This window comes from Aphelocoma coerulescens, chromosome 11, assembly GCF_041296385.1.
Source record: "Aphelocoma coerulescens isolate FSJ_1873_10779 chromosome 11, UR_Acoe_1.0, whole genome shotgun sequence".
Lineage (NCBI taxonomy): Eukaryota > Metazoa > Chordata > Aves > Passeriformes > Corvidae > Aphelocoma > Aphelocoma coerulescens.
In genome coordinates, this window is record NC_091025.1 from 8,944,668 (window position 1) to 8,960,361 (window position 15,694).

The 15,694-nt window shown below is 57.9% G+C and overlaps 2 protein-coding genes across 8 annotated transcripts in view; one reads left to right on the top strand and one right to left on the bottom strand.

Moving 5' to 3' along the window:
* The first annotated feature begins 1,909 nt into the window (after positions 1-1,909).
* SLC38A8 (solute carrier family 38 member 8) lies at positions 1,910-6,474 on the top strand. Its single transcript, XM_069027084.1, has 10 exons — positions 1,910-2,104; positions 2,614-2,812; positions 3,028-3,181; positions 3,325-3,429; positions 3,736-3,793; positions 4,061-4,175; positions 4,306-4,456; positions 4,542-4,741; positions 4,915-4,969; positions 6,331-6,474. The coding sequence occupies exons 1-10, from the start codon at positions 1,910-1,912 to the stop codon at positions 6,425-6,427; spliced, it is 1,329 nt and encodes a 442-aa protein (XP_068883185.1). The 3' UTR covers positions 6,428-6,474.
* Positions 6,475-6,668: 194 nt separating this feature from the next.
* Positions 6,669-15,694, bottom strand: part of NECAB2 (N-terminal EF-hand calcium binding protein 2) — an 81,472-nt gene continuing 72,446 nt past the window's right edge. For 5 of the 7 annotated variants that reach the window (XM_069027090.1, XM_069027085.1, XM_069027091.1 and 2 more), the window contains 8 exons: positions 11,921-12,057; positions 9,151-9,269; positions 8,954-9,033; positions 8,592-8,648; positions 8,361-8,473; positions 7,982-8,059; positions 7,523-7,614; positions 6,669-7,327 (listed from right to left, as the gene is read on the bottom strand). In XM_069027090.1, coding sequence (XP_068883191.1) covers positions 7,299-7,327; positions 7,523-7,614; positions 7,982-8,059; positions 8,361-8,473; positions 8,592-8,648; positions 8,954-9,033; positions 9,151-9,269; positions 11,921-12,057 — 705 coding nt within the window. In that variant the 3' untranslated portion in view covers positions 6,669-7,298. The remainder of the gene's footprint in view (positions 7,328-7,522; positions 7,615-7,981; positions 8,060-8,360; positions 8,474-8,591; positions 8,649-8,953; positions 9,034-9,150; positions 9,270-11,920; positions 12,058-15,694) is intronic. The other 2 variants (XM_069027086.1, XM_069027088.1) reach the window with 2 other exon arrangements.

Here is a 15,694-nt window from a genome sequence, read left to right on the forward strand (position 1 = left end):
TGGAGAATGCACTGGTAGAGGCAACATCCTGTTGCCGTGGCAGAGAAGGCAACTGAGCTTTTGCTTTAAAGCCATTAGTGGAAGCTCTTTAGGGCTGAGAAGATGGTCCCAAGGTTGGGCTGCTTGTGCCGTCCTAGGGGGGCTGGAGCCTCTTGCTCCTCCCTTTCTGAACATAAATCCATAATGTTAGGGAGGGGGTTTTCAGCATCTTTACTGTGGCATTAGGGTCTCTCGTAGGACCAGCCAGCAGCAGCTGTGCAACTTGTCCAGGTTGTAAAAAATCTATCAGTAAAGGTGTGAAATCTCAAGGGCCAGACCTCACAAGGGATTGCAGGTAGCAAAGCAGTGCTTTTATTTGTATGCAACAAGTACTGTCCATTTGCATTTTTGTACCTTCTACAAAGATAATAATATGTAAAACATTAACAGCCCTTTTTCCACTTGCCAAGGGGACACAGCAGCAGCTACAGATGCCAACCCACAGGGACCCTCAGGTTATGGCTTGCAGCCCAGAGGCTGGAGCACCCAGATAAAAGGGAGAAAGGGGGGAAAATACAAGAGAGGAAGCCCAGAGCCACTGAGCAGAGAAGCAGTCTGGGGCTGCTGTGTTGGTGTGGGAGATGAGCTGCACCCCTTTGGTTTGAGGTTCTTCCATCAGAGGGAGACTGGAAAGCTTTGGTGCCACTTCTCAGATCGGTGCTAATGAGGAGACCTGCTCCTCATCACAGCACTAATGAGAGATTATAGCTCCAGTGCAGCCTTGAAACCAGAATCAAGCTGTATCAAAGCGCCAGTCCGAATTAAGAGCCTTTCCCAGTGGCTGGTATTTTACAGCCCAGTGGCCAATTTCTAAGTCATAGAGGCCAATTATTTCCGAAGCCTTTGGTGTGCAGCTAATGAAGGCTTGGAAGGGCCCTTCTAAGTGTTTATAAGCCCTGTAGGCGGCAGAGATGTAATGGAGGTGGCAGGCACAATTAGCCATCCATAATTCCTCCTAGCAGCTGATTAAAGTCTCTTTATCTGTCTTACTGAGATCAGAAGGGCACATACTTGGGAAATCAAAAATGTATTAGGGGCTGTCAGCCAACGCCAGGGCCTGTGTGCTGAGCCCTGGGGCAGTGGCTTGTGCCAGGAGTGGCACAGAGCTGCTGTGTGTCCCCCATGTTGGGGATGTGCCCCTCATTCCTGAGGGGTGGGGTGCAGGCTCCTCTGTGCAGGTCCTCTGCAGCATCAGTCACCCCATCCTGTTATCCTGGCATCCCCTTTGCCTGCGTGGAGCAAGGGGTGGGATGGGATGGGATGGGATGGGATGGGATGGGATGGGATGGGATGGGATGGGATGGGATGGGATGGGATGGGATGGGATGGGATGGCTCCTCTCCAAGGTCTCCCAGTGCAAAAAAGCACCACTGGGCTTTTAGCTGCTGTGGAGATACGCAGGGGTGCTGGCCTCACCCTGCGCCCAACGAGTGATGAGGGGTGTGAGCTGCAGCTGCTTCCCTCACCCTTCCCGGGGCACTCCGTAATGCCCCGTGGTGGCAATTTCATGGCTGGGTGAACACCGCAGGATCAGGGAGGCCGCCCAGCCCTGTGGTGATAATTTCGGGGATAGTGAGCGCGGGACCCCCCAGCCCACCTGCCCGGGCCCCGCGCTGGGAGCTGAAGGGGCTGCTGCGTTCTTGGGAGCGCTCCGAGAGCCGGGGATGCGGGACGCGGCTGCCCGTGGGTGAGCTCCTGCCAGGGGCTTCCCACGGCCGCCTCCCGCCCGTCCCCCGGCGCCCCCTCCCCACTGCTCGCGGGGGCGGGGGGTCCGCGCAGCCCCGCGCTCCCCGCGCCCGCCCCCGCGGGGCCCTGCAGAGGGGCCGCGCTCCCCCGCCCGCCCGGCACAGCCCTGCCGGGACGCGCCGCGATGGAGCGGGCGGCGGGCGAGGGCCGGCCCCTGCTGCCGGCGGCGGGGGGCTCCGCCGGGCTCTCCTCGCCCGAACTCTCCTCGGCCGGCGCCGTCTTCATCCTGCTCAAGTCTGCGCTGGGCGCGGGGCTGCTGAGCTTCCCCTGGGCCTTCGGCAGGGCCGGCGGGGCTGTCCCCGCCCTCCTGGTGGAGCTGGTAAGGGCGGACTCGGGGCGGGGGGACGCGGGGACGAGGGGCTGCGGGCAGCGGCAGTCCCAGAGAGAGACGAGGGGCGCCGGTCCGCGGGGGGAGCGGAGGGAGAGTGGGATCGCCTGGTCTGGTATTTAGGGATCTGGCGGGGACCCCCTTCGCACAGCACCCCCGTTCCGACCCCGGCGAGGTCAGCGGTGCAACAGCCTTAGCTTACTGTGGTGCCGCCTTAGGGATGCTCTTTGTAGCTGAAGCCACACTTGTAGCTGGCTTGTAGCGCAACGCAAAGTAAATCGGTGTCTGCTCCCGTACGTGCCCCAACCCAAAGTACACCTGCTCCCGTACAACCCAAAGTATCACATAAGGCTGTGTCTCCATCCTTTTGCTGACCTGAGGTACCCAGGGCCACAAGGTGATCTGGCCGGTGACCTGGTCCCTGGCCCTGCTGGGTCCCCTTCTAGTGTGGGGGTGATGGAGGGTCGGCGTGGTGCTTCTTGCCGGGTCTGTCCCCGCAGGGCTCGCTGGTGTTCCTGGTGAGCGGGCTGGCGGTGCTGGGCTATGCCGCAGCCCTCAGTGCCCAGCCCACCTACCAGGGCGTGGTCCGGGCCGTGTGCGGGGCGGCTGTGGGGAAGCTCTGTGAGGTCTGCTTCCTCCTCAACCTCTTCATGATCTCTGTGGCCCTCCTCAGGGTGGTGGGCGACCAGCTGGAGAAACGTGAGTTATTTACCCTCGCTCTGTTTGGGGCTTGCTTGGGGCCGGCAGCTCTCAGGAGCCGAGGGGAAGGTGGTCCCATGTAGGCTGGGGTCACCCCCCGGGTTTTCCTGGAAATTCTCAGGACATGGGGCTCCCTGGTCCTGCCATGGTGTGATGCTCCCGATCTCCTTGGGCCATCTTTCAGGGTACAGCTGACCCCCCACTGCCCCCCACAGTGTGTGACTCCCTGTACCTCAATGGGACACTGAGTGGGGCCCCCCAGCTGCCCCCCTGGTATGTGGACCAGCGCTTCACCCTCTCAGCTCTGTGTGTCCTCGTCATCTTCCCGCTCTCCGTCCCCAGGGAGATTGGCTTCCAGAAGTACTCCAGGTACCACCTGGGCTATCCCTGTGGTGGCCCATGCCTAGGTACCTTGTACCCTGAGTTACCTCCTCCCAGGAGCCTGAGGGGCTGTGGGAGCCCCCCCTCCCTTCCTTCTGGCCGTGTGCTGATGCTCTCCCATGCCCTGGCAGCATCCTGGGCACGCTGGCTGCCTGCTACCTCACCCTGGTCATCATCCTGAAATACTACCTGCAGGCAGAGAGCCTGAGTTTGACTGAGCCCCCCCAGCCCTCCAGGTAGGAAGGTTGGCCCCATGTCCCTCCTGCCCTGAACTCCATGGCATGAGCAGTGACATGGGGTGGGGCTGGAGGCAGGGCAGGGGTGGCACTGGGCCCTGTGTGTGGTGGGGATGAGCTGGGGACAACTCACAGTGGATGATAGCTCCCAGCCCCAGATTTCACCCCAGCAATGCCCCTTTCTCTCAGAATCACCGGGCAAGAGATTCCCATAGTGGCATCCAGGCCGCACAGTTTATGACACAAAGGTCTTCTCCATGAGAGCCTCATGCCCTTTGCTCTGTGCTTCCTCTCCACATGCCACAGGTCCTCCTCCTGGACCTCCATCTTCAGCGTCATTCCCACCATCTGCTTTGGCTTCCAGGTAGGTCACCCTGGTCTCTCTGGCCGCAGCTGCCAGGGCAGTGCTGGCAGCCCCCATGGCATCCCAGACCATGGGGATGCCGTCACTTAAAGGGCAGGTTGCAGGGAAGGGGACCTGTGGCTGTCACCAGAGGTGGCTGTGGGGCAGGACACGAGTGCCTGGGAATGGGGCAGAGCAGGACAGGGCACCCATAGGCGGGAGGGAGGATGCTGGGGGTGGGGGCTGTCCCTGCATGGGGTCCCAGTGCTGTCCCCCCTTGCCTTGCAGTGCCACGAGGCATGTGTGGCCATCTACAGCAGCATGCGCAACCAGAGCTTCTCCCACTGGGTCGCCGTCTCTGTGCTCTCCATGCTCATTTGCCTGCTCATTTACTCCCTCACTGGTAACCCCAGCACCAAACCTTTCACCTCCTCCTTGCCCCAGAGGTCCCCTCTCCTCTTGGCTCATCCATCCTCCTCGGGATTCCTCCATCCTGCTTGCTGCATGGCTGCCCACCCCCACCTCCCTGTCAGCAGGGCTCTATGGCTACCTGACCTTTGGTGAGGCCGTGGCGTCCGATGTCCTGATGTCCTACCCAGGGAATGACCCAGTTGTCATCATCGCCCGCCTGCTCTTCGGTGTCTCCATTGTCACCATTTACCCCATTGTGGTGCTGCTGGGCAGGTGAGGGGTGTGGTGACAAGCTGGCTGTCCCCACAGCTGGCGCAGCTCCCCTGGGTGCCATTAGCCCCTCAATCCTCCCTGCCAGGTCCGTGGTGAAGGACCTGTGGGCAACCCCGAAGCGCGGGGCCGTGGCAGTGTCTGAGGCACACGAGCGGTGCAGCCGCGTGGCACTGACGGTCACCTGGATGGCTGCCACGCTCGGCATCGCCCTGTTCGTCCCCGACATCGGCAAAGTCATTGAACTCATCGGGGGCATCAGCGCCTTCTTCATCTTCATCTTCCCAGGCAAGAGTAGGCACGGGAGGGGAGGAAAGTGGTGGGGGGGTCACTGGTGCCAAAGGCATCGCTGCAGTGGAAGGTGGACTGTCCTGGCCCCATTTTGGGGGTGCAGGGGGGACAATGCAATGGGGCTGGGTGAGGGGTGCTGTGCTAGTGGGGCTGAGCTTCTGCACTGGCAACAGGGCTGTGCCTCGTGTGCATGACTGGGACCCGCAGCCTCGGGCCACGCAGAAGGTGAGTGTCTGTGTGTTCAGCAGCGGCGGGGGCAAGGGAAGGGGCAGGGGCAGGGTGTGGTATCCCATGGGCCATGGCCCAGGCAGATCCCTGGGGGTCACCCTGGTCAAAGTGGGAGCCCTGCAAGGAGGGGGATTTGGGTATGGAGGGAAGTGCTCTACTGGGGCTGTGCCCGGGAATGTGCCTGGATACCAGGGCTGCGTTCAGGCATCAAGGAGGTACCCAAGTGATTTTTAGGGGCAGAAGGGTGGGGTTTGGTGGCACTGGGGCACCCGGTGGGGGCTGGGGTGGGGGTCAGAGGGGCAGGGTGCCCCAAGACAGGAGGCCATCAGGTGTTCAGTGTCTGTTGTGCCAGGGAGGTGTGTCCCCATCACCACTCCTGTCCTGGAGTGGGCCAGGGAGGGGCTGGGGCACAGCAGCAGCTCATTTCAGGGGGACCTGACATGGTGGTGGTGAGTTCTGGGCTGTGTGCTTGAGCTTGTCTGTGGTGGCCCTGGGGGAGCAGCAGAGTCTGAGTGAGGATGGAGGTTATGTGGGGGGTGGAGGGAGCACCCTAGGACCTTGGGGCCTTGTTCAGGAGGGTGCTCTGGGGGACTCATGGACATCTGGGGAGGGGTGAGTGTGCCCCCAAGGGTGCCAAAGTGCTGGAGGGGCCAAGGCAGAAGGTGAGCAGGGGGACCCAGCTGGGTGACAAAGGCTTGGAGAAGTCCCTTGGGGAGACCTGCTAGAGCATGAGCCCATCATGAGGAGAGGGGACAACCCAAGCTGGGGCGATGGAGACTGCAAGGGGACAGTCCCAGCCTGCCCAGGACAGTTCAGGAAGGAGCACGGTGCTGAGGACCCTGCGACAGAGCAGCAGCAGGGCTTGGGGTGAGTGCTGCATCCCAGGGGCTTAGTATGGGGCTGAGGGGGGCTGTGTGCCTGGGGAGGAAGGAAACAGGGAGGTACAGACCCAGAGGTCCCGGGATTGGGGCTGGAATCAGGGAGGGGACAGAGGTGGAAGCGTGTGGTGATAGGATGGAGCTGGGGATGTGTGGGAGTGGCCGTGCGCGAACACAGAGTGGGTGGGTGTGGGTCTCTGGTCCTTCAGCAGGGCCGCTGGGCACTGGCAGAATTGGGAATGATCTTGTGGTGGCATCTGGTAGCTTTTTGACCAAGGTTTGTGTGTCATTGCAGAGGAGACTGGGGCTGACCCAGAGGGGCTGCTGGGTTCTTCAGCCATCCACCGGGAGCTGTGCAGAGGAGCAAGGCAGAGGAGGCTGACCCTGCAGAGAGCTCTGCAGGCAGAGGAGCTGGGGTACAGGGGTGGCCCGTTCCTGCAGTCAGCTCTACCCCAGCAGCCTCTGCTCGTGTCGCCACAGGGCTGCTCTCGTCGCCTGGGGGGTGCTCTCCGTTCTTGGCGGTGCCTTCGTCTGTGGGCAGAGCGCTGCCCTGGCCGTGCTGGGGCTGCTGCGCTGAGGGACCACAGAGCCCCATCGTGACTCCCACCACAGCCCCCCCCACCACCCTGCCCCGCACAGGTGCCCCGAACACAGCCACACCACTGGATCCCATGGCGGTTTTATTTGGCGTCACCGTCCCCGTTGTACAGTGGCTAATAAAGACAGAGAGGGTATTGACAAGGGTCGTGTGCCACACACCCTGAGGGACCCCCACGCACGACAGGGTGGGTGTGGGATTGGCACAGACAGACACACAGACAGAAGTACAGACCCCAGGAAGGAGGGGAGGCAGCCACCCTCATGCCTGCAAGGCACCAGCTGCAGCTGTGCACGTGCAAAGGAAACCCCTTAGGACCCCCCACACCTGAAAAGGACTAAGAGGTGCCTTGGGAGCAGGGAAACCCCGCTCTGCCACCACCCTGACTCTCCCCTGGGACACGGGTCCCCCTCCCTGCAGGCACGCACACACTGCACCAGGCACAGCCTCAAGCCCCCCAGTCTCCTCCCTGGGTGGCCCCTGGGGAGTAGCACAGACCCCCCAACCTGCTTTCAGGGGGGCTCCAGCCTCCCAGCTCCCACTCCCATCCCTGCTTCCTCGTGCCTGCCTGCCTGCACCCATCACCCCCACTCCCTGTCTACCTATGTCTGGGGGATGTCCCCCTCCCCAAACCCTGCCAGCCCCTCCCTGGCAGTCCTTCTTTCCCCCAAGACCACCCCACGCCAGGGAAAGATCACCCAGGTGATGGGGTAGCTGAGGGAGGACTCTGTGGGGTGGGGGACACACACATGGGGGTTTCCTTCACTGCAGCCAGGTCACACCGACATCTCCCCCAGTCACGGCCACCCTGCAGAGGGGACAGGTGCTGGCGGGCCCCCGGCACTGACGGTCACTCTCGGCTCAGGGTGCACCAGGCAGCTGCAGGGGAGCATCACTGGAGGGTCGCACCTGCCCAGCCCCACGTCACCCTGACCCCCACCCCAGCCCAGCCAGCTCAGCCCATGCTGTCCTGCACACCATGCCACCTGCCCACCCTTACTCCCCAACAACTGGAGAGGTGCTGGCTGCCCAGGGGTCCCTGTCCCCCACCCTCTGGGGTGGCCGCCCTCCTACCTGGCACGGCCACGCTGGAGATGGCCTCAGGCTGGCTCAGCGTGTCCACCTTGACGTGCTGGAAGCCCTTGCATGTGGCACTCTGCAGGTGCCTGTGCCCAGATGGAAGAGTGAGTGACACCCAGGCCCCCACCCCAGAAGCACCACCCCAGCCCCCACAGCACCATGGGCTCTGGCAGGGACTGGGTGCCAGCAATCCTGTTCACTTCCCCCTGTGCAGAGCACCCTGCCTCTGTTCAGGATGGACCTCCCATCATCACATCCACAGGCACTCCCAGGTGGGAGGCATAGACCCACCCCAAACTCCCTGTCCTGTTCATAGGGACAGCCCTAGGACAGACAGACTGACAGCTCCTCAGTCCTGCCATCAGACAGGGGACACAGCTTGGGGCTCAGCTGCTCTAACAACCCTCCACACCCAAGCATCCCAATATGGGCTTTTTTTACCCCCTTCCCTACCTCTTCCAGTCCTCCTCCGTCTCCCAGAACTCATAGATGATGAAGGTGACCCCATCAGGCAGCTTCACAGCAGTGACGCTGCCAGAAACAGGGAGAGGGAGTGAGTCCCCAACATGGGGCATCCCTCCCCCTGTTGCAGCCACAGGAGTGTTCTAGGGTGGGCTACTGAGGGGAGACCCAGCCCCAGCAGCCCAGGTAGGGGTAGGGTCCCCATCCCAGCACTCCCCATCCCACGCAAAAGCGGTGTTGGTGGCTTAGCATGACTACATCCCAAATCCTGGCTGTTTTACCTCAGTCCTTCACTTGGTCCTCACTCCAGCCCACCTTAAGCCCCCCCATCTCCCCAGCCCCATGATGTGCAGCTGCTGATGGTACCCACTGGAAGCAGTCCCGCTCCCCGGCCACGCTCTTCAGGTACTGCTTCAGGGAGCTGCAAAACTCGCCCAGGTGCTTGTGTGACACCGTCATCTCGTTCCGCACCAGGAGCAGGTACTGCCGGGCCCCCAAACACAGCGACATGTGAGACCCCAAAAACACAGAGACCCCCCAAGTGTGGCTCTGTGCTGCAGGGTCACCCCAGCACCCATGGGTGGTGGTCGGGCACACTCACCGTGCAAGCCGTGCTCTCGCTGTCCGACAGCCTCTGGTGCAGGTCAAACCAGAGGGTCTGGGAAAAGGGGAATAAGCAGCAGAGGGGGTGGTAGGTCGGCTGAGGCTGCCTGTCCCTCCCTGCTTGGTGGGTTTCTGTCCCCAGCATTTGCAATGACTGTGCCCCCTTCTCCACAGGGAATGGGCTCCAAGAGCCACTTGCATCTCCAGTCAGGACCCTTTGCAAAAGTTCCCTGGCCTCCCATTGCAGCCAACATCCCCAACACTATGTCCTCATCCCTGCCCCAAAACAGCTGGGGCAAGGTCCCTGGATTGTCCCTAGGATGGCAGGACAGCCCCATGCAGGGAAATGCTGGCCCTTACCTTGTCCTCCAGCTTGCCGATCAGCTTGGCCAGCCTGTTGATCTGCCCCTCCAGCCCCTCTGCCTTGGTGTCGGGGGAACCTGCACAGAGCCAGGACACAGGAATGGAGTGAGGGGCACCTGCAGGTACCCCCTGAGAGCCCCGTGCTGCTGCCAGGACCTGAGTGCTCCAAGCCACCCCAGGCAGCCAGCACTTACCAGTCTGGAAGCTCTTTCCTTGTTCCCTGGGGGCCATCCAGGTGGTGGGAGAGTAGCTGGGCACGGGGTTGTCATACCAGGTGTCACTCAGGCCGTGACCATCCTTGCTGGGGTAGTGCCTGCAACCAGAGAGCACACAGGGTGTCAGGACAGCAGAGCTGGGCACGCACAGAATGGCATGAGCCAGCACTGGAGCATCCTTTCTGGCAGCTCTGCTGATGACCCCTTGGAGGACAGCAGTGCCCACACTGTGCCCAGGCAGTGCAGGCTTCCTTCCTGCACCACCCTTTGGCATCAGCCAGTGTGGGGAGTGGGTCAGAAACAGAGGAACGTTGTGGGCTGCTCGCAGCAGCCATCACTTTTCTTCCTGCTTATGGAACAGCACAGACCTCCTGGCACCACCAGCAGCCCTCAGGGACTTTTTCTGTCCTAGACAGACACCTGCAACATGGGGCATTCAGGCCCCTGTAGCTGTGCCCAGCTGGCTGGCTGCACCTTACTGGGGCTGGTTTTGCAGTCCAATGTCTTTGGTGACTTTCAGACAGGAAAAGTTGCTGCCTGCCACCCAGGCTGCCCATGCCTGAATGGCTGCCCATGAGCAGGGGAAGAGATGCCTGGCTGTGTATCCCACTAACAGACTGCAGCTACAGTTCCCCTGGAGAATAGAAATGCATCCACTGTAGCATTTCCTCCATCCTGCTTCCTTTCTCTGGGTCTACAAAGCCCATTTGGCCTGGAGGTTGCTCAAAGCTCAAATAAACTCTCCTGAAACACTTCCACAGATGGAGCATCCATAATCACCATCCAGCCCCAGATCCTCAGTGGTCCTCCCAGGACCCTGCTTATTTGCAAGCCAGAGAGAATGCCAAGACCTGCCATCCTCACAAGTGCTTGCAGCTGCCGTCCATGCGTGTGAGATGGGAATGTGTTTGGGGAAGAATGACCCTCTCCTTTCTCCTCCACTGAGAGGAAGCCTGAGCCACAGAGGGAGAGGCTGAGCAGCTCAAAGGATTTCCAGTGTTTCCTTCCAGCAAGAGCAGCTCTGTACCAGCTGACTGCTGACAGAGGTGCCTGGGAGCCCTGGCTCCTCTTGGCATCTTTTGTTAGTCAAGCAGCTCCCAGCTGGAGACAACACACTGAGCACCCGGAGCCAATGGGCACCACACCAGCCAGCATCTCCCTGCCCTCCGGTCCCTCTGGCACCCGGATCCTCCAAAGCACAGCTGCCCAGTGCTCTTTCCCCAGCTACCCTGAAAATCAGCCAGTGTGGGCTCCACCGTACACACAGGAACATGATATGAGGATCTGGTCCCAAAGAACATCTCCAAGATATGGAAGCAAGAACAACAATAAAGGTGGCAGGAGCATCCCTTTGCTACAGGCTGTACAATTATCCCTCTGCTGGTCCTGGATAATCCCCTGTCAATAGACAGGAAATTAGGCAAAAACGGACAGAGCTTTATTTTTACCACAATTTAATGATGTGTCTCAAGCTTGGACCTCTGCCTTCACACTGTGTTCTACAGCCCTTTGTTTTGGTGCTTTTTAGGCCTCCTCTTTGTCTTCACTCGGATCCAGGAGATAATTTTTTGGTGGGATTTATTTTTCTTTAGAGCTGTTATCTTCATGAGAAAACAACTACAATACTCCCCATTATGATCTGGGCCCACACATCAGCAAATAAAAGCCAGCAAAGTCTTTCATGGGCTCTAATTGCTCTGCCTGATGTTGGGTTTGTTTCCTCTTTATTGTTTCGCAGGAGCTCCTACTTCTTTTTGTATAAGGTTTGTCACAAAACAAAGAGAAGAAAGAGATGTGAGATGATGAAACCCACAGCATTCCTGCTAGAAAAGCTGGTGGGATGGTGCCAGAGCTGTCCAGGTCTCACTGCGTTCCAGAGAGTGCTGTCTTAGGAGGCAGCTGGAATTTTCACTCTCCATGTGCCCCTCTGCCTGCCCATGGCTTGGGGAAGCCAAAACATTCCCGTGCAAGCAGCCCGAGGCCTCCTGGTTTGAAGGAATGGCAGGAGAGAATGGCAGGAGCGTCTGATAGCGTTTCCGTGGCAACCTGTCCTGGTTAGAGCTGGTGGTGGTGGCACCCTGGAGAGGTGAGTGGCACTGACACCGAGGGGGGCTGCGCTGAGGTTTGACCTCTGCTGCTGGGAACTCTTTCTAGCTTAGCCCTGGCAGCACTCGGTAAACCTTGAAACCGTCTCCTGTCTATTGCCCAAGCTCAGTGCCATGTGCTGGGCTGCTGGGGTGGGGACGGCCCCCCAGGGGACCAGAGCACAGCGTTGCCTGTCCCCAGTGCAAAAGCACCTTCTTCCTCTGGATGATCGCACTCGCTGAGTGCTCTGGCAGGAGGGGAGCTGCCTCTGTGGACTGTCCCCAGCACACCTCAGGCACAGCCACCCCTCGGCAGGTGCCTGTGCTTTGCCCTGGGTGGGAGCGGTGGGTTTGCTCAGAGGCAGCCCCATGCCCCCAGCGCTGCCCAGCCCGGCGCCAGGCTGCTGCCCCTGGTTTGCATCCCCACACACACCGCTCGTGTGACGGGGCACTGCAGGAGAGTAAGGGACAGGGCAGGAGAGATCGGTGGAGGAAAGTCCCCAGAGTTCAGGAAGCCGGGAAGGGAGGCAAAGAGAAAAGCAGCCACTCGCCCAGCTCCCCTTTGCTCCTGCGCAATGTCCGCTGCGTCTCCCTCACCCCGCAAAAGCTCCCTCCTGCTCCCCCTCCACCCTCCTGCACCAGAGGAGGGCAGGAGTGCTGCGCACCTGGCGGGGTTGGTTTGCTCGTCGATGGCATCCACAGCACTCTCCACGGAGCTCAGCAGCGACTGGGTCTGGTTCGCCGTCTCCTTCAGCAGGAAGCGGGTCACGAACTGGTCCACGTTGCTGCCGCTCTCGTACACCTGCAGAGGCACACAGTGAGCGCGGTGAGTGCCAGCGCCGGCCACGCAGCACCACCAGGGTCCCCAGCCAGTGCAGCATCTGCCCAGCATCCTACACACAAGCTGGTCCCCTCCATGTCCCCACAAAGTAAAGGGGTGTTACCCAAAGCCCGTAGTTGCTCCCTTTAGCATGATCTTAAATTACTTTGCTATTGCCTTGCAGCCAGTGGGTGCAGGTATGAAAAGTGCATCCTGTGCTTTGGACATCCCTACTCAGAGCGCTTCAGCGTGTTATATACGGTGCCCTAGTCCACAGCAGTACTGCCAAGACAGCACTAAAGTTAAAGGGGTTTGGGATGATTAACAGGGCTCAGTGTGCTGTTTGAGTGTTAGAAGCTCCCAGGGTAATCCAAACTTTTTCAAGACAGAGGACACCTAAAAATGTTTTACTAGCACAACTGATCTGCATAAAGCACCCAGGGCCCCTTTCCCAGCACAGCCTTGCTGAGCCCTGCCCATGGCACCGTCCTGCTCCTACACCTCCTGACAGTCACCAGCAGAGGTGGGACACTGGCACAAGCAGATGGACGCTGGCACAGCCTGTGCAACACTGACCCAACCAATCCAGCATTCATTCATCACCACTCCAAACAGTTCAACACCAGCCCAACCAGACCAAGGCCAGCCCAGTGGCCACTGACCTCACTAGCTCTGGCTGAAGCCAACCACTCAGCATCAGAGCTGAAAATATTTGCAGTGAAAAAAAGGCTCCTCTAAGCCCAAGCTTGCCAGCACCACTTTTTCCAACCCATCAGTGCCTGCTGGGGCAGCACATTGCCCAGGCAAACCCCTGCTGGGCGGTCTGTCCCTGTGTGCTCACACCTCCTGGCATGGGACTCCTCTGGGAGGGGCTCATGAATTTTTGGAGCCATGAGACAGGGATGGATGCTCCTGGCTCCCTGCATTCCATCAGCAGTGACCACACTCAGGGGACCAGAGTGGTCCCAGCAGCACTGGTTATCTGAGCACGCAGCAGCACAAAATGAGCACCCCAAGCTCCCCAAAGCAAATTATTCCTATTTTATGAAGCTATTAACAAGGGTTATTTCCATAGCAACTGGAGCAGCTCTGCAAGAACCCAGAGGGCCTTTATCTCCACCTTTATCTCCCATATTAAATCATAAAAGAAGAATGAGCTGATGGAAAAAACCCTTTGGGGAAACTGATCACAGAGCTGATTTCTCACCCCTGGTTTGGTATGGAAGCACTAGTTTCTTGATGGCTTCTTAAGCATCAAATTAGCAGCAGTTAATGACTTCTGTCTAACACAAGAAAACTTGCTCCTCTCCCTGTCCCAGCCACAGTATTTCTGGTGGACATGCATGACATGATGATCCTTGATGGATGGTGATGCACAACGTGGTGATGGTGATGCTGAAGCCATCTGCCATGCAGGGCGCCCTATCCATCATCTCCTGCACCTGCTCTCTGTACACCATTGGGTGCAAGGAGGGAGATGTAAGGAGAGAAGGATCCATGGGTTGCATTGCTCTTTCATCAGCACAGCCTGTCCCAGGGCACTGGGCAAACGGAGACAGGACTGTCTTAGGGCGCTGAACAGGCATGAGAACCAAGCACTGGGATGCTCCTCAAGTTTAGGGGATGCATTTGGCAATGCACAAGTGGACCCTGGCGCCTTATGAGTCTTTGTTCAAGCAGGACCATGCTCCCCTCCACAGCCCTGGTGCTCTCCAGCACAGCCCAGCCCAGCCCACTCCACCAGCATCTTTATCCGACAGCCAGGTCAGAGAGAGGAAAGCATGCCACTGGCTGGTTGGATTATGCCTTTAGTTAAGAGTTGGGAGTTTCTGGGACATGATTTTCCCTGATGTGAGCTGGGGCTGGATGGAAGCATGGGCTGGAGCAAGGGGCTTTACCCATGCCCTGAGACCCCCAGTGCTGCTCCAAGCAGTGATGCACTGCAAAGACAGAGTAATTCACCCGTGTCCCTCCCCAGGGTGATCTGCAACACTGCTGCTTTGTCCTCCCCCCTCTCATAGCATCCAACCACACACCACAGCTCTCACGGGTATTCCAAGCCCATCTGCTGATTTTACACCTGTTCTGTGCTCTTTATCCCACACTCTGTCTCCCTTGCAGGGCTTTGAACAGTGCACCACAGCTTTTCCATTTCAATCCAAGCATCAAATAAACAGGTAGCTATTTACCTCCACTGCTCTGCTGCACTCCAGGACTCTACAGCCTGTCTCCTGCAAATGCCACCAAAAAATATCCCAAACAACCCTTCCCATGATTCAGGTCAGCTGACTGCTCTCCCTAGCAAGGGAGCTTGCTCCTTTTGGAAAATGGTTTTTATGAATGCACAGGCTATGCCGGCTGCTGTCCGATCATTCTGACTGGCGCTGGCAGCTGAAATATAAAGCTGTGAGAGTATGTGTAGTTAAATGTTGGATGTTTTATTACCTAACCACAGCCTATAATCTTGGTTCAGCTTCAGGAAAAAATCAAACAGGTGATTCCCACATGCATTTAAATCAGCTTAACTCCCTACATACAGATTCAATGGATGGATGGATGGATGTCAGGTACTAAGCTACTCCAGCCAGTGCAGAGAAAACTGGGGTGTTTGTGAAGATCTGATACTTTTTGACAGGCTGGTAAGTCAAATAGCTCTGAAATCAAACAACAGTGATTTTTTTTCTCCTACTTAACTAACTGGTCATTTGCCAGCCCAGCTGTGACATTGGCTCTTGGGAGCTGAGTCAGAAACACATATTGCTTAGAGGCCTTTTCAGCAATCCCTCAGGCTCTCCTCTAGCATGTGTCTTCTTCAGGGTTGCAGAAACAAACCATTAAAAGACCAGCTATAAAGGAATCCTTCCCATTGTCTTATTAAAACATTTGTCAGACTGTCCTAGTGAGATTTAATGAGGTTTGGTCTTATTAATTCCACCCTGAAGACTTATTTCCTCCTTGCTTAGCTTGAGAAGTTAAAATATTTATGGAGATAGTATAATAATAATTGCTGCTCAATGAAGCTGCTTTGTGCCAGAAGCTCTTGTACCTCTCCAAGCCTGCTCTTTTCCATCCATCATTTCCAGGAAAGCTCTCTGCTGAGCTGCCTGGCCTTGACCTCTGCTGCTGCAAACAGGTGGCTGTGAGTGTTTGCAATGAGCAGCAAGTGTAAAAACATCATTGAAAGAATGGCCTTGAGATTTCTGTGTTGAAGGCTCTCAGGAGAGCCTCAGAAAGCGTAATGATTTGACAAACCAGGACATGATACAGAGGCATTCCAAAATGAGAGAAGAGTGGGAAAAGGACAGCTTGCTTTATTGGGGAAATATTGCCCAGGGCCGGGTCTCTGGTCAGTTGGCTGAGGTCCAGGCCCCAAATCCATCTCCCTCCTTCACATCACGGGCTTTTTATGTGTCTGTAAGGCACCTTCCCACACACAGTGGCAGCTAACATAGGGGCACAGTCTGTTCAAAGCCCCACCACAGTTCTTCCAGCTTTTCATTTCTACATGCACCCACCCAAAATTGCCCAAATTCTGGCACAGATTAATGAAAACACTCCTGGGATGTGTTACCTGTGCAAAGCATAGCTGGGATTTTGATGCTATTGAGTGCTTGAATTT